This window comes from Salmo salar, chromosome ssa23 (assembly GCF_905237065.1).
Source record: "Salmo salar chromosome ssa23, Ssal_v3.1, whole genome shotgun sequence".
NCBI lineage: Eukaryota > Metazoa > Chordata > Actinopteri > Salmoniformes > Salmonidae > Salmo > Salmo salar.
Genome location: NC_059464.1, coordinates 46,069,461 through 46,091,176, shown reverse-complemented (window position 1 = coordinate 46,091,176; position 21,716 = coordinate 46,069,461). Strand labels below are relative to the sequence as shown.

General features: G+C 40.1%; 1 protein-coding gene across 1 annotated transcript in view; it reads right to left on the bottom strand.

The window, feature by feature from the left end:
- Nucleotides 1-20,022, bottom strand: part of LOC106597275 (mucin-2) — a 37,449-nt gene extending 17,427 nt beyond the window's left edge. Inside the window, exons 1-25 of the mRNA XM_045706201.1 lie at nt 19,858-20,022; nt 19,119-19,392; nt 18,562-18,676; nt 18,193-18,283; nt 17,624-17,763; nt 16,879-17,095; nt 16,534-16,659; nt 15,508-15,622; nt 14,945-15,095; nt 14,708-14,821; nt 12,678-12,744; nt 8,289-8,426; nt 7,931-8,095; nt 7,642-7,736; nt 7,273-7,399; nt 6,424-6,679; nt 3,498-3,553; nt 3,168-3,259; nt 2,933-3,084; nt 2,545-2,683; nt 2,244-2,354; nt 1,395-1,574; nt 994-1,233; nt 559-715; nt 44-172 (exon numbers count right to left, since the gene is read on the bottom strand). Coding sequence (XP_045562157.1) covers nt 44-172; nt 559-715; nt 994-1,233; nt 1,395-1,574; nt 2,244-2,354; nt 2,545-2,683; nt 2,933-3,084; nt 3,168-3,259; nt 3,498-3,553; nt 6,424-6,679; nt 7,273-7,399; nt 7,642-7,736; nt 7,931-8,095; nt 8,289-8,426; nt 12,678-12,744; nt 14,708-14,821; nt 14,945-15,095; nt 15,508-15,622; nt 16,534-16,659; nt 16,879-17,095; nt 17,624-17,763; nt 18,193-18,283; nt 18,562-18,676; nt 19,119-19,392; nt 19,858-19,933 — 3,523 coding nt within the window. The 5' untranslated portion in view covers nt 19,934-20,022. The remainder of the gene's footprint in view (nt 1-43; nt 173-558; nt 716-993; nt 1,234-1,394; nt 1,575-2,243; nt 2,355-2,544; nt 2,684-2,932; nt 3,085-3,167; nt 3,260-3,497; nt 3,554-6,423; nt 6,680-7,272; nt 7,400-7,641; nt 7,737-7,930; nt 8,096-8,288; nt 8,427-12,677; nt 12,745-14,707; nt 14,822-14,944; nt 15,096-15,507; nt 15,623-16,533; nt 16,660-16,878; nt 17,096-17,623; nt 17,764-18,192; nt 18,284-18,561; nt 18,677-19,118; nt 19,393-19,857) is intronic.
- Nucleotides 20,023-21,716: the final 1,694 nt, after the last annotated feature.

The window sequence follows — 21,716 nt, the reverse complement described above, 5'->3', positions numbered from 1 at the left end:
ATACAGGCTGATGCCAATCAAATCAAACAGCATGCTGCCTCACCTTCCAGATTTGGAAGAGGGTTGTTACAGGTCCCACTTGGATTCTGACAGGTCTTGTAGCAAGGTGTGTGGCAAGGGCTGTAATGCCATTCACATTCACCTGGATCGTTGTAGTAGTCACAGAACACAGCTACAAGAGGGAAAACGTACAGGTTCATACACTGAATACACATTGCATGCCCTCATCAAATGGCACCCTATTCCATATGAAGTGCATTACTTTTTATCAGAACCCTAGGTACCCTGGTCAAAAGTGATCCACTATAACGTTACACATTAAGATATCTGTTTAAACCAACAAGCTAAAATATACTTTAGATCCACGTCCTCACATTGTCTCCAAGTTTGGGTTCTTTCAACAACATCTTCATTTACTTAGCATTGTAAATTCTAATCAGTCAAATTACACCTGACATGTTAAATCATTTCAATGCCACGCCTGACAGTCAAACAGTGGAAGTGTGTGACCTTTGGAACACAAGCATAATGAACCCCAAAAAGATTTGTTGTACTTACGACAAATTTCTGGTGTTCTCCATGCAACACAGACTCCAGCTTCAGTGCAGGCCTGGGCGTAGGCTGCTACAGCTGTACAGAAACACTCACAGTCTCCACCAGTATCACAGGCACAGGAGTCTTTCACACAGTTCTCAAAGAACAGAGTAGGATCTACCTGTAAAACACATACAGAGAGAACACACAAGATGCACTAATACTGTATTGTTTTGTTTTGTTTGTTTCTTAGAGCATTTTTCAAAACACATATAACAACAGACATGTTCATGAATAAAATCATGGAGGATGACAAGAAAGTCAATGTTTTAAACGATTTGGGTGTATTTTTTGGTTCAGAAGTTTGACTGTCCACCAGTCTTTCAGTGTTCTGTCTGATACTTTCACTAGGTTTATAATTGTATGGTATATTCATAGCAATCCGCTGCAGCACTGTACCTTCTTGTGGCACGATTGGAAAGTCTTTCCTGTGATGATGCTGCACTGCATCTTAGCCCAGTTGTGACGGTTGGGTCTGGCTCCACATGGGTCGACGTTGCTTTCTGCGTCGGGACAAGTGCTTGACACTTTCCAGCTGTTAGCAAAATCCACAGGACTGCTGACTATCAGCTGACCTTGCGTGGTGAAGTCATCTCTGCCGTCTCCATTATAGTTCCCACACAGGCCGCACACTGCTCCCTATAGACACATAGAAACGATAAGGCATACACAGTGGAACTGTATCAAATCAATCACTGTTAGCAATACACAATGATGTCTGATGTCTTGTTCATCTATTTCAAGTCTGTTTCATCACAGGTTCTGCTCTCTATGTGTTAACTCTTCAACACTAAACATACACTATGCTGTGGCTCCAGGATGATGCGGACGGTAGTTTTGCGGTCCCACAGCACTGCGATCCCAATGTCTGACTCAACAATCAGGTACAGACCGACGGTCCTCACTCGGTACTGGATCTGAGAGCCCACTCCTAGGTCCACCACTTCATAGGTCTTCTTTGATAGTTTCAGCTCTGTTCTCTGTAAGGATAAGTATTTAGAACTTCCTGTTCACAGACAATTAGGGTTGAAAAATTCAGGTAACTTTCCCCAAAATCCCAGGTTTTCCAGAAAGGATTTCAAGGATTTCCTCCTTATTCCCTCGTAATTTCAGAAAAATTGCAATTATGATTTCTGGAAAAACAGGGAATTTGGGGAAAGTTACCGGAATTTTGCAAAACTATGACAGACAATACACTTTCTAAAGCTTTTTATGAAGAAAATAAATTGCTTGAATTTCGTACTGATTTTTGCAGTTAGTGGCTATTTGGAAGAACATTTTAATTGCAAAGTTTTACTTGCAATGATTGTGATGGTGATTTTACCTACATTAGTTGAATTCACTAATTGTACTGTCACTCTGAATAAGTCGCTCTGAAAAAGAGCATTTGCTAAATAATGCAAAATTATGTATTTTTTGTATTTATGAATGTCAAATGATCTCACATTATGATCCAACCGGTATAGAAAGGAGAATGGCTCATTATAAAGCCTAGAGTGGAGTAAATGGAATGTTATCAAACACATCAAAACCAGTCATGCATTTGATGCCATTCAATTCATTCCATTCCTGACATTACTATGAGCCCATCCTTCCCATTGAAGGTGCCACCAGCCGCCTGTTCGAGTGTGTCTTTTGTCCAGTCTTACCCCCAGTTGAACCCTGACAGACTTGGAGCAAGTGGTGCCTGTGGTTCCACACGGTATGTTTTCTGTGATCACCATGAATTTGTCCTGGCCAGGCTGGTTCCCACATTTGTTCTTAAAGAGAGACAGAGGGAGAGAGTACTTTAGAGACCAAATGAGACTTTGGCAATTTAAATGATTAGTTGGTAATATAGAAGACAACAGCAGTACTATTATACAAACATATTTTTTTGTATAAAAACACATCACCACTTAATTGAAATAAATTGCAATGTATTGAGATGTCCTGATACGCATTGATTACCTGGACAGCCACATAGCCACATTTTCCTTGGAAGCCATACGTGCGCTCATCAAAGGTTTTGTAATGGCCACTGCCATAGATGCTACAGGTTCCTGGGCACTTCTTATCTGTGCAGTCCCATTTCCCACTCTTACAGGTGCTACATGTGTACAGTATGAGAGACACTAAGTCAAATATCCTCTTCAAAAACAATCATGATCACATTAGCTAGAAAGGATGAAGGAAGCCCTCATATTGTGTCATGAAATCTCATTCCATTTCATTTTAGTCTAGAATTTCTATTATTTATGGTACCATATCATATAGCGTGATATCATACCGCATAACCTTACACTGTATCGTTTTTGATCAGATAATAACATATAACCATAAAACCTCAATAACTCACCAAGTGTTACATCCGTTTGGGATCTGTTTTCCTGGGGCGTAGAGGAATCCATCATGGCTGCATGGGCATTCATGTTTTTTCACACACATACCTTTCCCATCCTCCCACAGACTCATGGGACACTTGCACCCAGACTCACACTCTGCGGAGAACTGTGGTCAAGAAGAGAGACGGAATTAAATAAAGAACACAACCCTTAGGTCAGGTACTAATGGAAGTCAACAAGTCAACTCACACAGTCCATGAAATCCGGGTTCCTACAGCTCCGTGAACACTGTACTCCCAGGTCATTGGAGCAGTTCAAGAACACCTTTGGCGACTGGCAGGCTGTAACAGAAGCAGTTTCATTATTTTTACACAATAAGTTGTCAAATTAGATTTGGGTTCAAATACTATCTTTCAAATACTTCTAGGGCCGTTTTAAAACAGATTAAGCCTAGTCCTGGACTCAAGTAATTGAAATTATCTCTCATATAGTATTTCAGCCCAAGTCTAGGTCAAATACTGTATACATCAAAGGGATAATGGGATATGAATAGCAAAGGGACACAGAAAGGCTACTTACTACTCTCTGAACGCATTTTCCAGGAACGGCAGTGAAGCTTCCCATTGTTGCAGACACTAGAAGAACACACATGATATTAAGAGCTATTTTAATATTGGAATAACATTGCAGGATTGTGTACTTTTTATACTAGCAGGTAATATGACATATTTGCTGCTTTGAACATCAAACAAATGGGGAAAAGGATCCATATTTCGGTAATAGAACCAATTGGAAATATGCGTTGGAACTTAATGAGTTTGGATGTCAGTTCGGTTGTCATCTGAGACATTATGACTTTCCCAGGTACATAAACTGTACCTGGGAAAGCCCACACATTCTAGTTATCAAATTCACATGGAATTGTTGTGCCATTTAAATGTTTGATATTGAGATTGTTTGTTAGGAGATTAAATGTAATTTTAGCTTCCAAATGAGAGAATTGGGTTTTCATAAGGAAAGTGCCCTGCTTAATCAGTGGCCTGCCCCTGTGAAGAGACAGGGGTTATAAACGATGAAACACACCCTGCTCCCCTCGCCACTATATAAGACAATGACACAATGTAACCAGGGTTCCACTATGGAGGTCTGCAGCCTCTGCGTTAAAAGGACACACATGTCAAGTACAGAACTAAGCCAACCTCGGCGTGAGCTTTGGTGGCAAATGGTATGAACTTTGAACTTATTCACTACAGAAGTGATACTTCCTAGCCGTTGAGTTAGCAGCGGACGCTGTAGACGTGGGCTAGGAAAGGACGGACGACAGATCCAGTCTAACACACGACGAAGATACCACAACGTATCCAATTTACCACCAGAGACATTCTTCCGAGGACAGGAAGATCTCTGTTGGCCAACACGGCCAGCATCTACGACCAACCTACCGAAGCGCAGCTCAGAGTAAATATTTATTGCATTTCCCTTTTCCAAATGGGCGGTAATTTAGACTGCATACGATAATGTATTTACGATAGCATAGCTTCTCCTTTTGTTCCTCAGTCTTCCCCCTCTTTCATTCAAGCCCAACCCCCTTTCTTTGTGTAACAAGCCGCCATGTCGGCTCCGTCCACCAGGGCCGTTTTCTGTATGACATCATTTGCATTCTGTGTACATGTAATTCTGTGTGATTCGTTTAGGTATTTGGTATATAAATAATTAAACCCAATTTTGTATTGCTGATTCAACTTGTTAGACAGGGTTCGTGAAGATAACCAAGAATTTACAACTTTCATTATGAGACTGAAAATAAGATGAGGATTAATATTGACGGCTATCGATGTGAAATATTACTACGTTTTTAAGAGTTTATTCGGAAGATAACGGCTCTATAAACACTCTTCCGTGGTGTCCCGACTTTCTAGTTAACCTCTCTAGGGTAGGGGGCAGTATTTTCACATCCGGATAAAAAACGTACCCGATTTAAACTGGTTATTACTACTGCCCAGAAACTAGAATATGCATATAATTGTTTGATTTGGATAGAAAACAGCCTAAAATTTCGAAAACTGTTTGAATGGTGTCTGTGAGTATAACAGAACTCATATGGCCGGTCAAAAACCTGAGAAGATTCTGTACAGGAAGTGCCCTCTCTGACCATTTCTTGGCCTTCTACACTCTCTTTATTGAAAACTGAGGATCTCTGCTGTAACGTGACACTTCCTACGGCTCCCATAGGCTCTCAGAAGGCGGCAGAATGTTGAATGATGATTTTGCAGCCCATGGCTGAAAAACAGTAGCGCATTTGGTAAGTGGTCGATCTGAGAACAATGAGACGGGCTTGCGCATGCACGTGAAGAGGCCATTTTCAACTTTGAGTCTTTGAACGAAAACAGGGTTTTCTTGTCGGAATATTATCGCTTTTTTACGAGAAAAATCGCATAAAAATTGATTTCAAACAGCGTTTGACATGCTTCGAAGTACGGTAATGGAATATTTAGAATTTTTTTGTCACGATACGCGTCCGCGCGTCACCCTTCATCACCCTTCGGATAGTGTCTTGAACGCAAGAACAAAACATAGGATATTTGAACATAACTATGGATTATTTTGAACCAAAACAACATTTGTGGATGAAGTAGAAGTCCTGGGAGTGCATTCTGATGAAGAACAGCAAAGGTAATCCAATTTTTCTTATTGTAAATCTGAGTTTGGTGAGTGCCAAACTTGGTGGGTGTCAAAATAGCTAGCCCGTGATGGCGAGCTATCTACTCAGAATATTGCAAAATGTGCTTTTGCCGAAAAGCTATTTTAAAATCGGACATAGCAATTGCATAAAGGAGTTCTGTATCTATAATTCTTAAAATAATTGTTATGTTTTTTGTGAACATTTATCGTGAGTAATTTAGTAAATTCACCGGAAGTTTGCGGTGGGTATGCTAGTTCTGAACGTCACATGCTTATGTAAAAAGCTGGTTTTTGATATAAATATGAACTTGATTGAACAAAACATGCATGTAGTGTTTAACATAATGTCCTAGGAGTGTCATCTGATGAAGATCATCAAAGGTTAGTGCTGCATTTAGCTGTGGTTTTGGTTTTGGTGACATTATATGCTAGCTTGAAAAATGGGTGTCTGATTATTTCTGTCTGTGTACTCTGCTGACATAATCTAATGTTTTGCTTTCGTTGTAAAGCCTTTTTGAAATCGGACAGTGTGGTTAGATTAACGAGAGTCTTGTCTTTAAAATGGTGTAAAATAGTCATATGTTTGAGAAATTGAAGTAATAGCATCGCGCCATGGGATTCCACTGGCTGTTGCGTAGGTGGGACGACATATCCTAGAGAGGTTAATTACATTTACATGATTAGCTAATCAGGAATATTAATTACAGAGAAAGGATTTTATAGGATAGCATGTCATATCACTTAATCCGGCATAGCCAAAGACACGACAGTAGTCAGATAAATAGGTAGCTAGATACTTTATTACATGGAAACAGTCTCTTACCAGTGCTCCTCCTGAATGTTGATGGACTTCCCAGGCTTGATGTGGACCCCGTTGTGGAAGCAGGGGCATTTGTCCATGGGTACACAGGTGCCCCTGTCATCCATGTAGAGTCCGTCCGGGCAGGAGCAACCATCCACGGGGAGGAAGTCGTTGGTACAACCCTGCCGTTTGCTGGCCAGGGAGCTACAGGTCAGCTGACATCTCTGGAGATGGTCAGAGTAGGTCTGAGACGCTGGGCAGTTACCAGTGTATTTGTCTGGTTGCAGGGAAATATGTAAAGTGTTGGATAAAGTTAAGATTGGCAGTGTTGGAAAACTTTACTAAAGGCTCTATTTTACTCCAGGAAGGAAGAGGATTAATTAAGTAAGTAAGTGTTGTTAAAGTTGACATCAGATGAGATGAGAAGACACGGTACTTTATTTTTTAGCTCTGGTCAAGGTAATAATTTATTCCCCAAGAGGAAATGAAAAATGTGTTTGTCATACAAACTAGATGCCACAATAAAAACTTTTAGAAACATCCACAACCGGTCGACTGGTTACTGCAATTTCCCCTGAGTAGGGGAATTTGTCTGGGTTACCCCCTGTCTCCTCTACTTTTTGCAATGACAGTGGAATTCGCCAAGGTTGTCCCCTGTCTCCCCTATTTTTTGCAATGGCAGTGAAATTTCCCTGGGTTGTCCCCTGTCTCCCATACTTTTAGCAATGGCAGTAGAACCATTTGCAGAATGCGTATATTCTAATCCGAATATTATTGAACCTTTTATTGGTAGTCAGGAGAGGCCTATAATGTCATCTCCTTTCACTAATATATGACAAGACATAAATATGAGAAGTGTAAATCACTTACCACACACGTTCTCTCTCCAGCCCGACAGGACCACTCCCTTGGTGGCACAGTCTCGCACATAGGATGAAAAGACGGCACACAGGCAGTCTTCACTCTTCTCACAGTTGCAGCTAGCGTACGTGCATCGCTGCAGAAAATATCAAGTTTAAGTAAATGTTCCATATGTAATAAATATATAACAAATCTCATTGGCCAGAGCTTTCGCATGACAAACAGTATTACAAACAGCATTAAAAACAGTAAGAAAGTTTAGGACAAATACGTACAAGTGTACATATACCACAAACCAGCCAAGATATAATTGTAAGCAATCCAAACCAGATGTAACTCAATGTAATGTTACAGTTCCAGTTATACAAAATGTATTACCTTGTAGTAAAGCTCGGGGTCCACCATGGCATGGCACTTGGCAAAAGTGCTGTCAGAACTTCTTAGCATGGAGCACCAATGTTTAGCATAGTTCTCTGAGTAAACAGGTGGTAAGAGTTCAAATATGTCTGATACTGTATAAACTGCTGCTTGCTGCATCGCTTTGGATCCAATGACATGATACTGCGGTTGTTGACGTAAACATTTATGAAATGCTTATGTTCTGCTTTTTATTGTGTCATGTAAGGGTTATCCTTCAATTAAAAAAGAGTTAGTGAAGAGGTCTTACCATTCTCCACACTGAGGGAGCAGGGGTCATCCAGCCTCTCCTCTCTGTCTTTGCAGGTAGGATTAGCCTTCCAGGAGTTCCCAAATGAAGAGGCTGTTCCCTCCACCATACCCTGAGGGGTCTTCATGTCATCAGACAGAACCTTGTTGAAGTTCCCACACAGACCTAGAAGAAATAGAAACAGAAATCAACACCATACAAACCTACACCAAACAGAAATCAACACCATATGAACCTACACCATACAGAAATCAACACCATATAAACCCATTTGCATAAAGTAGAACTTAAACTCCATATATAACTGATATCTGTTCACCTTCAGAGGTATATGCCTACAACTTGGGAGTTAACTTACCTTGTGTCTTGCTCTTGTAGCTCTCATCCAGGGTGACATAGACCTGCATGATAGGGACCAGCTGGATCTGAACCTGCAGCCCAAAGCTGGTCTGGAGCATTATGTGGAAGGATGACGGCTTGAACACACTGATGCCAGCTATGGGAAGAAAAACAAATAGACTAATGTCAGCTGGGAACAAGATTGAAAGAGCTCCTGCTGAGACTGAGGTAGTCCTAATATAGACACCATACGCTAATGTCAACTGGGAACAAGACTGAAAGAGCTCCTGCTGAGACTGAGGTTGTCCTAATATGGACACCGTACACTAATGTCAGCTGGGAACAGAAAGGAGGGGTGGGGGATTACCAAAATTAAATATTATTCATTTTTTATTTAAAAAATGTCTATTTAATAACACTAAACATTACTGTACTTAATGCTGTGTAAATAGCTTTGGAAGTATAGTGTAATAATACATAGAATTAGGTAGTTGATATTTATACAGGCGAATGTTTCATTCTATGTTTCATTATATGTTACTGGTTGCACTTTCAGAACATAGAAGGGTGTGCATAATCTTTATTATAAACTGGGTGGTTCGAGCCCTCAATGCTGATTGGCTGACAGATGTGTTATATCAGACCGTATGACAAAACATTTTATTTTTACTGCTCTAATTACGTTGGTAACCAGTTTATAATAGCAATAAAGCACATTGGGGGATTGTAGTATGTGACCAATGTACCATTGGTAAGAGGTGTTGTGTCGTGCCCAAGAACAGCCTTTAGCCATGCTATATTGGCCATATATCACACCCTCTCGGGCATTATTGCTTAACTTGAGCATCTCGTCCCGTAAGCGGGATCAACATCCAGCGAAAAACTCCTGGCTACATTAGCATAACGAAATTTTATATATATATTTTTTCAAATATAGGACTGTCTCATATCGTTTTATAGATACACCTCTCCTGAATTGACCCACGTCGTCCGATTTCAAAAAGGTTTTACAGGAAAAGCAAAACGTTAGATTATGTTAGAGGAGTACATGGTAAAAGTAGCAACATAGCCATTTTCCGACCAACCACATGCATCACAAATAACCAAAAAACAGCTAAATGCAGCACTAACCTTTTACAATCTTCATCAGATGACACACCTAGGACATCATGTTACACAATGCATGCATTCTTTTGTTCAATAAAGTTCATATTTATATATAAAACAGCATTTTACATCGGCGTCTGACGTTGACTAACTATTTTCCCTCAAATGCATCCCGGGAAACAGTGCTACAATTTACTGAATTACTATTAGAAAACATTTTTAAAATGTAATATTGTCATTCTAAGATTTATAGATGAATATCTCTTGAAAGCACCTGTCATACCAGATTTAAAAATAACTTTACTGGGTAATCACACTTTGCGATAAAAGGGGATGCGATACTCAGAAAATTAGCTAGTAATTCCAGCTCGGCGCCATCTTGGAACAATCGCATATCACATCTAATCTTGTATAATATTGTCAATAATCCCTTACCTTCAGTTGTCTTCATCAGAAAGCACTTCCAGGAATCCCAGGTCCACAACAAATAGATTTTCGTTCGAAAAAGTCCATCCTTTATGTTCCATTAGCTTGCTGTTGTTAGCGCGTCTGAAGGCTGTATCCAAATGCTCCGTCGGGCGCGGGACAGCGGTTTCGAAAAATAACATTTTTCCCCCATTTAGGTTCGTTCAAACATGTCAAACGTTGTATAACATAAATCTTCAGGGCCTGTTTCAACAAGAGAGCCAATAAGATTCGAGGGGGACGATTGTATTGTGTTTCAAAACGTTTCGAAAGGAGGGGGTAGAATGGGCCGCCGGCGTCATAATGGTGATGGCCCTCCCCCTGTGACCAATTTCCACAGCGTCTCATTTATTCAGTTTTGACAGTAGAAGGCTCAAACCAATGTGTAAAGACTGGGGACATCTAGTGGAAGCAATAGAAAGTGCTCAATGAACCATAGCTCACGGTGTGATTAATAGGGAAAGATGTGAAGTTGAGTCCACAATTCAGAATTCCACTTCCTGTTTCAATCGGTCTCGGGGTTTTGACTGCCATATGAGTTCTGTTATACTCACAGACACCATTCAAACAGTTTTAGAAACTTTAGGGTGTTTTCTATCCACAGGTATTAATTATATGCATATCCTAGCTTCTGAGTTTGATTAGTAGGCCGTTGAAAATGGGCACGAATTTTTTTCAAAATGCGCTGTGGCGCCCCCTATCCTAGGGTAACGTCAAGAGGTTAATAACTTCTGTGGGATCAGTGTCCCTTGGGACGTTTGAGTTAACGTAGGCTAATGCGACTAGCATTAGGTTGTAAGTATCAAGAACATTTACCAGGACATAAGACATATCTGATATTGGCAAAAAGCTTAAATTCTTGTTAATCTAACTGCATTGTGCAATTTACAGTAGCTATTACAGTGAAAGAATACCATGCTATTGTTTGAGGAGAGTGCACAATTTTGAACATGAAAAGTTATTAATAAAGAAATTTGGCAGATTTAGGCAGTCTTGATACAACATTTCAACAGAAATGCAATGGTTCATTGGATCAGTCTAAAACTTTGAACATACACTGCTGCCATCTAGTGGCCAAAATCTAAATTGCACCTGAGGGCTGGAATAATACATTATGCCCTTTCTCTTGCATTTCATAGATGATGGAACAAAAAAATACAATAGGACAGTTGTTTTTTTCTTTGTATTATCTTTTACCAGATCTATTGTGTTATATTCTCCTACATTCCTTTCACATTTCCACAAACTTCAAAGTGTTTCCTTTCAAATGGCACCAAGAATATGCATATCCTTGCTTCAGGGCCTGAGCTACAGGCAGTTAGATTTGGGTATGACATTTTAGGCGTAATCACCTTAACCTGTTGGGGATAGGGGGCAGTATTTGCATGGCTGGATAAAAAACGTACCCGATTTAATCTGGTTACTACTCCTACCCAGTAACTAGAATATGCATATAATTATTGGCTTTGGATAGAAAACACCCTAAAGTTTCTAAAACTGTTTGAATGGTGTCTGTGAGTATAACAGAACTCCTATGGCAGGTCAAAACCTGAGAAGATTTCAAGCAGGAAGTGGCCTGTCTGAGAAGTAGTGTTTGATCTTGGCTCTTTTTATTGAAGACTCAGGATCTGTGCAATAACGTGACACTTCCTACGTCGTCCATAGGGTCTCAGAGCCCGGGAAAACGTTGAACGATATCGAGGCAGGCTCTGGCTGAAACACTTTATCGCTTTTGGCAAGTGGCCACTCAGAGTACTATGGCCTTAGGTGCGTGCCCGCTTCGACCGAATGGTTTCTTTTCCTTTGTCTGTTTATCTAAACGCAGATTCCCGGTCGGAATATTATCTCTTTTTTTATGAGAAAAATTGCATAAAAATTGATTTTAAACAGCGGTTGACCTGCTTCGAAGTACGGTAATGGAATATTTAGAATTCTTTTGTCACGAATTGCGCCATGCTCGTCACCCTTATTTAGCCTTTAGGATAGTGTCTAGAACGCACGAACAAAACGCCGCTGTTTGGATATAACGATGGATTATTTTGGACCAAACCAACATTTGTTATTGAAGTAGAAGTCCTGGGAGTGCATTCTGACGAAGACAACAAAGGTAAGAACATTTTTCTTATAGTAAATCTGACTTTGACGAGTGCTAAACCTGCTGGGTGTCTAAATAGCTAGCCCTGTGATGCCGGGCTATCTACTGAGAATATTGCAAAATGTGCTTTCACCGAAAAGCTATTTTAAAATCGGACATATCGAGTGCATAGAGGAGTTCTGTATCTATAATTCTTAAAATAATTGTTATGCTTTTTGTGAACGTTTATCGTGAGTAATTTAGTAAATTCACCGGCAGAGTTCGGTGGGAATGCTAGTCACATGCTAGTCACATGCTAATGTAAAAAGCTGGTTTTTGATATAAATATGAACTTGATTGAACAAAACATGCATGTACTGTATAACATAATGTCCTAGGGTTGTCATCTGATGAAGATCATCAAAGGTTAGTGCTACATTTAGCTGTGGTTTGGGTTTATGTGACATTATATGCTAGCTTGAAAAATGGGTGTCTGATTATTTCTGGCTCGGTACTCTGCTGACATAATCTAATGTTTTGCTTTCGTTGTAAAGCCTTTTTGAAATCGGACAGTGTGGTTAGATTAATAACGAGAGTCTTATCTTTAAAATGGTGTAAAATAGTCATATTTTTGAAAAATTGAAGTAATAGCATATCTAAGGATTTGAATAACGCGCCACAGGATTCAACTGGCTGTTGAGTAGGTGGGACGCGTCCCACCTAGCCCAGAGAGGTTAAGAGGTTAATTATTCCATTTCCCACCTGTATTGTAAGGCAGAGTGATCTGTGCATTGTGGCTGACTTTCCCATCGGCGGTAATCACCAAAGCCTGGAAAAGAAAACAATAGCCATGATCAACTAATCCTATTCAACACAAGACTAGATGTGCAGTATATACATTTTACATACATATAAGTACTTATCCAGTCAGATCCAAAATGATTGGCACCCCTGTTTTCATTATTTTTCAATACCTCACCCTGCGAGGATAACAATACTGAGCCTTTCTCTAGAAGATTTTAGGAGATTGGAGAACACATTGGGAAGGATCTTAGACCATTCCTCAATACAGACCAGTGGAAGCATAACAGCCCCATAACATCAAAGATCCACCACCATTTTATACAGCAGGTATCAGGCTCTGTTTTGCATATGATTCTTCTTTTTGACACCAAACCCACCACTGGTGTGCGTGGCCAAAGACCTTTATTTAATAGTATTTTTTGCTCATCTTTATCAAGGATGCCTTTTAATTTGGACCTGACTGTACATACATAGAGATGGTGTATAATATACATGTGTATATGCTTAACCTGTCTGGGCTAGGGGGCAGTAATTTCACGGCCGGAGAAAAAATGTACCCGATTTAAACTGGTTACTACTCTTGCCCAGAAATGAGAATATGCATATTATTAGTAGATTTGGATAGAAAATACTCTAAAGTTTCTAAAACTGTTTGAATGGTGTCTGTGAGTATAACAGAACTCATATGGCAGGCAAAAACCTGAGAAAATTTCAAGCAGGAAGTGGCCTGTCTGACAATTTGTAGTCCTTCTGTTGCATCTCTATCGAAATTACAGTATCTGTGCTGTTACGTGACACTTTCTAAGGCTTCCATTGGCTCTCTAAAGCCTTCAGAAACCGGATTGACGCGTCTCCTGTCTCTGGGCAGATAACAGCAGCAGAGTTTGTCAGTGGACTGCCTGGTGACAGAGAGACTGGAGATGCGTGTCCATGAGACCTCGCAATTTTTTTCTTTCCCTCTTTGAATGAATACAACGTTGTCCTGTTGGAATATTATCGCTATTTTACGAGAAAAATAGCATCGAAATTGATTTTAAACAGCGTTTGACATGCTTCTAAGTATGGTAAAGGAACATTTAGATATTTTCTGTCACGAAATGCGCTCGCATTTGGATAGTGACCTGAACGCACGAACAAAACGGAGGTATTTGGATATAACTATGGATTATTTGGAACCAAAACAACAGTTGTTTATGAAGTAGAAGTCCTGGGAGTGCATTCTGACGAAGAACAGCAAAGGTAATCCAATTTTTCTAATAGTAATTCTGAGTTTAGTGAGCCCGAAGTTGACGGATGTCTGAATAGCTAGCCTGTGATGGCCGAGCTATGTACTCAGAATATTGCAAAATGTGCTTTCGCCGAAAAGCTATTTTAAAATCTGACACCGCGATTGCATAAAGGAGTTCTGTATCTATAATTCTTAAAATAATTGTGTATGTATTTTGTCAACGTTTATCATGAGTAATTTAGTAAATTCACCGGAAGTTTTCGGTGGGTATGCTAGTTCTGAACATCACATGCTAATGTAAAAAGCTGTTTTTTGATATAAATATGAACTTGATTGAACAAAACATGCATGTATTGTATAACATAATGTCCTAGGAGTGTCATCTGATGAACATCATCAAAGGTTAGTGCTGCATTTAGCTGTGGTTTGGGTTTTTGTGACATATATGCTTGCTTTGAAAATGGCTGTGTGATTGTTTTTGGCTTTGCACTCTCCTAACATAATCTAATGTTTTGCTTTTGCTGTAAAGCCTTTTTGAAATCGGACAATGTGGTTAGATTAATGAGAGTCTTATCTTTCAAATAGTGTAAAATAGTCATATGTTTGAGAAATTGAAGTTATAGCATTTTTTAGGTATTTGTATTTCGCGCCACCCCATTCCACTGGCTGTTGAATAGAGTGGGACGCTAACGTCCCACCTAGTCCATAGAGGTTAAGTGTATATGTCAAATCTCGATCTTTTAATGAAGGTAATACTCACGTTGTTTCTATCATTGTTTAGCAAAACCACAACACTCTTGAGGCAAGTGTCAAACTTCTGTCTTATACAGGGAACCAGCTGGACCAGCACAGTGAACTTTGGACTGTTTTCATCCTGAAACAGAGAAGGGAAACAAAAAACAAAAAACTTGATGAGAAAACGTTGTGACATATAAAATGCCATCCACTTATCATCTAGATTGTCTCTTCATAAAAGTATAGTGGAATTGTCAGTTACCTTGCTTTCCACCTTGGCTAAGGGGTAGTAGCAGTCCCCATGGAAGGTGTATGCTTTTCCATCGAAGGTCGTCACGTGTGAACCCTCCTCAACTGCACATGTAGCAGGGCTGGGAAGACTTTTACAGGACCACTGACCATGGTGACAGACACTGAATCACAGACACAGAACAAATTATGAAGTCATTTACAGGACCACTGACCATGGTGACAGACACTGAATCACAGACACAGAATAAATGATGAAGTAATTTACAGGACCACTGACCATGGTGACAGACACTGAATCACAGACACAGAACAAATGATGAAGTCATTTACAGGACCACTGACCATGGTGACAGACACTGAATCACAGACACAGAATAAATGATGAAGTCATTTACAGGACCACTGACCATGGTTACCGACACTGAATCACAGACACAGAACAAATGATAAAGTCATTTACAGGATAAACCAGATACATGAACCCTCTATTACGACTTCTGTCTTAACTTAACTTGTTATTTTAACTGTACAGTGCTTTACATTGAGCACTTCAAGTCTAAACATTTGACTCACCATTCCTCACGGTCCTGTCTGAATACTTCTCCAGAGTTGTAAACTTTGTCATGTTTGCACTGACACTGGTCCTGAGTGATACACCCCCGCTTTGAGATGTCATCAAACACAGTCCCTACAGAGTGGTGAAAACATACAACATGTCATGAACGTCACCACAGTCCCTACAGAGTGGTGAAAACATACAACATGTCATGAACATCACCACAGTCCCTACAGAGTGGTGAAAACATACAACATGTCATGAATGTCACCACAGTCCCTACAGAGTGGTGAAAACATACAACATGAACGTCACCACAGTCCCTACAGAGTGGTGAAAACATACAACATGTCATGAACGTCACCACAGTCCCTACAGAGTGGTGAAAACATACAACATGAACGTCACCACAGTCCCTACAGAGTGGTGAAAACATACAACATGTCATGAACGTCACCACAGTCCCTACAGAGTGGTGAAAACATACAACATGTCATGAACGTCACCACAGTCCCTACAGAGTGGTGAAAACATACAACATGTCATGAACATCACCACTGTCCCTACAGAGTGGTGAAAACATACAACATGTCATGAACGTCACCACAGTCCCTACAGAGTGGTGAAAACATACAACATGTCATGAACGTCACCACAGTCCCTACAGAGTGGTGAAAACATACAACATGTCATGAACGTCACCACAGTCCCTACAGAGTGGTGAAAACATACAACATGTCATGAACATCACCACTGTCCCTACAGAGTGGTGAAAACATACAACATGTCATGAACATCACCACTGTCCCTACAGAGTGGTGAAAACATACAACATGAACGTCACAGAATGAGATACAGTGAGTTAGTCTAATGCTATTTGTGGTATAATGGAAATAACTGTAAAATAAAGAAATCTGTACAAATACACTTTATAAATTATATTTATTATTACTAAATGTAATTCAAATGTGTATTATGACTAAATATATAACATCATCACTGTTATACTGATACATTGAGGTGTGTTCTGGTTAAAGGCTGACCGTGAGGGCAAAAGCAGCCGTCCATCAGGTGTTCTTCACACAGTGAGCTGGTGTCTGAGTGGGTACAGGTATCCATGCAGGGAGAGCCACTCTCCAGATACACCATGTTGAACGGACACTGCTTGTCTAAGAAAACAAAGAAAGTTAATTATAGTGCATTTTATTATTATATGTAAATATGTAAATATATATGTATTTATTTATTTTTAAAACATTTGTGTGATCTGAAGCTGACTATGGACAATAAAGAGTTATTTTTTGCATGTGACTTTTTGATCTACAACTCTACTGTAATCCAAGAATGTTTTCCTGAACACCCAGACAGTAATTGAGATGTCCCATTACCACAGAAGGCTGTTGTTCTCCAGTGGGGTGGCTGTCCCCCAGCATGGGAGCACTGTCTGGAGTACTCTGCCAGGGTGCTGCAGACACAGAAGCTATCAGAAGTGTTGCTGCAGCCACACAGGTCCTGAACACAGGCCTGGATGTAGGGCTCAGGGTTCACAACCGCACCACAGGAGCTCCACAACGGCGAGCGCAGGAGCTGGTCACACTGGGCATGCTGAGGAGGAGGAGGAGGAAGAGGTGAATGAGGAGAAGGTATAGGTGAATGAGGAGGGAGAGGAGGAGGACGTGTAGGAGGGAGAAGAGGAGGAGGTGGAAGAGGAGGGAGAGGAGGAGGAGATGGTGGAGGGAGAAGAGGAGGAAGTGGAGGGAGAGAAGGAGGAGGGGAGGAGGTGGTGGTGTGAGAAGAGGAGGAAGTGGAGGGAGAGAAGGAGTGGGAGAGGAGGGGGAGGAGGAGGAGGTAGAGGTGGAAAGGAGGTGGAGGGAGAAGAGGAGTGAGAGAGAAGGAGTGGGAGAGGAGGAGGCAGAGGAGGAGGAGGACGAAGAGAGGACGAGGAAGAGGTTAAAGAGGAAGAGGGGGAAGAGAAGGAGGAGGACGTTGTTAGTTGCAATACGAATAATATTATACCATGTTTGAACTTAATTCATTCCATATGGCAGTCAAATAAAACAATAGAATGAAGTGAAGTACATGGAAATACTGTAGTCTATTTGTCAGGCTGAACAGACATGAGGTTGAACTTACAAACTCCTTGCACGTGTCCTCTTTAGGCTGAACGTCTGCAGGTTCATCTTCCTCTTCCTCTTCATAGGGGTCTTCACAATCCTCGTTGGGCCTGTGGACCTTCTGCCTGTTTCCAAACTCAATGGGGCTCACTTTACGACCTGCACGGAAATAAAATGATGTCATCCTTCATCAATAAGTGATTAGAAACGCTTATAAATGTCTATAAATGTATATTAATGAACTTACAACCTGTGTCAAATTACAACGATGTTACTTGATGTAAGAATATATAACAGTCACTTAGAATATATAAATAAATAGCATGTTAATAATAACAACTAAATTAGTCATTATAAATATTTAGATAAATGCTTAGAAATTCGTTATAAGTGACTATTCATGTTATAAATGATAATATTAGCCACTTGGAATATATTGATTACACTTAACACCCTAAAACGTTACAGGAATAAGTCATTATAAATACTTGTCAATATTTATATACATGATTATAAGTGTGTTATAAATGACTATACATGTTTTAATGCTCGTGAATCGTAATGCTAATTATTCTTATAAATGCTCACCATTATGAATAAACTCATTGTGGACTGGAAGGCCATTAAAGTCTCCACAGAGACCACAGGTACGGTTGGTATACTCCGTGTCCAGCTCCACCTAACGCAAACAGTGATGGGTCAACTATTTTTCAAGGTAGACTCAGAGAAATGCTGTTGCCACGAGCAGCAGAGCAGATATTGAGATGAGACCCAAGACTTTGCTCTCACACAGTCACACACGGTATCTGTGCATGTGCACGGGTTTGTTTTACTCTGTTCACTGTTTAATGACAGCAGTCAATTTCAGTGAACATATTGATTCTTACAAAGCAAATAAATAAATACACTTCTGTATGCATTCTTCTAAGTAATGTTTTGATTCTTATAAAAGCTTACCATGACGGCATCTTCTCCATTCCACATGACAACCAGGCCAACCTTGGAGTAGAGTTTGGTGTAAACTGCATTCCTCTCCAGTTGGACTCCTCCATTGTAGTACGGCAGAGTTACACTGGGAATAAAGAGGAGGAACATTATTAATAATAGAGATTACATAGAAATGTAGCAATGTGTCAATTAACAACAAAGAGACACAAAATACAGTTAAATCCTTTGAATTCAAATTGGAAGCCTTGGAAATATGTCAGAGTGCATTCTCAGATGGGAATAGGTAATAGCATAATATAAATCCATTACTTTTTGCAGAGAGGAAATAGATAGATAGATAGATAGATAGATAGATAGATAGATAGATAGATAGATAGATAGATAGATAGATAGATAGATAGATAGATAGATAGATAGATAGATAGATAGATAGATAGATAGATAGATGATAGATAGATAGATAGATAGATTTTTCCATGGCTCGCTTGAAAAAGGATGTCAATCTCAGTGTGACTTCCCTGATGAACTAGAGTACACATAACATAAAACATTTGTGGAAAACTTACATTTCTCCGTTGACCGCGACCTGAGTCTTGGTCAGGTGGAAGACCAGGTCGTTGATAGTGACCACTACGTGTTTGACCGTAGGGTTCCCCTCAGCCTCAGTAGCCTCGTTCCTCTTCAGGTGCACAGAGAACTCCTGGTAGGACTCAGAGTGGCAGTCGGAGGCCAGGTTGTATTCACACGTCCCTGGGAACTGGTACACGTCTCCATCGAAGGTCTTGAAGTGCTCTCTGCCCCAGGTGCTGCAGATGCTGTTCACATGGTTGGACTGGCGCGCTGAGGAGACGAAAAAAAAAAAAGTTACCCACTTTAAATGTATGGAATCAGAAAGAGACACAAATAATAACTTTGCTGTAAATTGTAAATAATGCAGCATGTATTTCAAAATATCAAATTCTAGTGGATTGTGAATCAAGATATTATAGAATATGACAATCTTAGACAGACTGCACTCAGATTAGCTCCAACCAAAAATGTTCATAATAACAAAATGTGTCTGTTCTTGACTGATAGTTGTCTCGAAATAGATAGAAACTTAATCTAACGCCATCTCAATATAGTATCTATTGTAAATCAAAATTTGTTCTTAACTGACTTGCCTAGTTAAAATAAGGTTAAATAAAATAAAAAATCTAACTCCATCTCAATACAGTATCTATTTCTATGTTTGACTGTTTGTCTTTGTCTGCATAGATCAAAATAAATCACAGCTATTTCCAAAATGATCCTGTATCGTCTTACCTTTCTTGGCTTTCACCTGGATGGCGCTCGTTAGTGGCAGAGCGAGAACACACAACCACAGAGCTGTCCACCCCATAGTTAGTGTCCAGGTGAAGTGGGCTTCAGGTAAAAGTGTAGAGTGCTGCTTGACAGCCTCCTTTATAATGGCATTGTTTAATCTGTGTCTGTCAGTTCACACCCATCAGAAGGAGGATGTCAGACATCTTTATTGAGACATGGTAAACATGTCTATTGACAGGGCCAGATTACCGACTGGGCAATCAGATAACATAAGAACACGGCATAAGTCATTGCAAAATGTGAAGACTTGCAGGAAATTAGCTTTAAAACAGCAACGTTTTCTCTTCATTGCCACGTGGGGAGGGGTTCTCTAAAATGTTATTGTACAGTGCCCCAGATTTGTGTTTATTCCAGCCCTGTCTAAGGAAATCCAACCACTTTCAGAAGTCCCATTTACTATCTATTATTTCCTTTATCCTGAATGTAAATGTTAAAAAATGAAAAAAGCTATGTTTTTAACTTTGGATTTACAATAAATACTATACATTCATAATGGAGACAGTGTCGTGCCTCCTTCAATGATGCATCATTTGATTATTTAAGGTATAGCACCTCTTACAAAACAACGTGATGTCCATAACCTAGGGTTGTTCGGCGGTCACCATAGGAGATCCCTTTGAAGAACCATTTTTTGTTCCAGGTAGAAGAACCATTTTAGGTTCCACAGAGTGCTCTACATGGAACCCAAAAGGGTTCTACCAGAAACAAAAAAAGGGTTCTACATGGAACCAAATAGGGATCTCCTATGGGGACAGCCAAAGGCCCCATAGGACTTTCTAGCGAAAGGGGGATACCTAGTCATTCAACTGAAATGGGTCTGAATCAAAAAGGTACGGGGGGCTGCCATAACCGACATCCACATCTTCGAGGAACTGTGGGTTAACCGCCTTGCTCAGGGTCAGAACGACAGATTTTTACCTTGTCAGCTCGGTGATTCGTTGCTGGCCCAACGCTCTAACCTCTAGACTACCTCTACTCCAGTTGTTTGAGCATGAAACGATATTGAAAAGCAACGATATTGTGTGAATATGGACATTATTTGGAGTAAATTGCCTAATACACACTATAAGGTTGACCCTTTTTACATTGTCCTTTTCAACAACTATACTGGATGTGTAACCATGCCGTTCCTGTACAGCTCAGCTTCACTTGACTCATTTGGGCCCTACAGTAAGAATTGTTTTATCAACCACCAATAAACAAGCTAAGCGTCAGTATAGAGATAAAGTGGAGTTGCAATTCAACAGCTCATCTCAGCTTCACTTGACTCATTTGGACCCTACAGTTTGAATCCCACTTAAGAGTTGTTTTAGCAACCACCAAAAATACTTCCTACTGGGTTTTCTTATATATACTCCTGATTGAAACTCTATCAAGTATATCTCAGCATCAGTATCACTATTTACATGATCAATATGGATTAATACCTCAGATTAGAGTCATGATCACTTTATTACATCCTCATAATCGTAAACGTCTCGAACTTCCTGTAATCTAAGGTGAATATGTCAACATTACACAGGTTAAGAGCACTTCAACCATTCAGTTTAAACTGTGTAGTGATGCATGTACCAGTATGCTTGAGGCCTGGATGACGCCAGTGAAAGAATGTGTCTGTCTCCTCAATGACACCCTATTCCCTATTTAGTACACCACTTTTGACCATGCCCCATAGGCCTCTCGTTAAAAGTAGTGTACTATATAGGTAATAGGGATCCATTTGGGATGTAGCCAGTGTCTGTCCCCCAGCAGCAGCAGCAGCAGCTCAGTAGAAGGGTTCTATCAGGGATATATAAGAG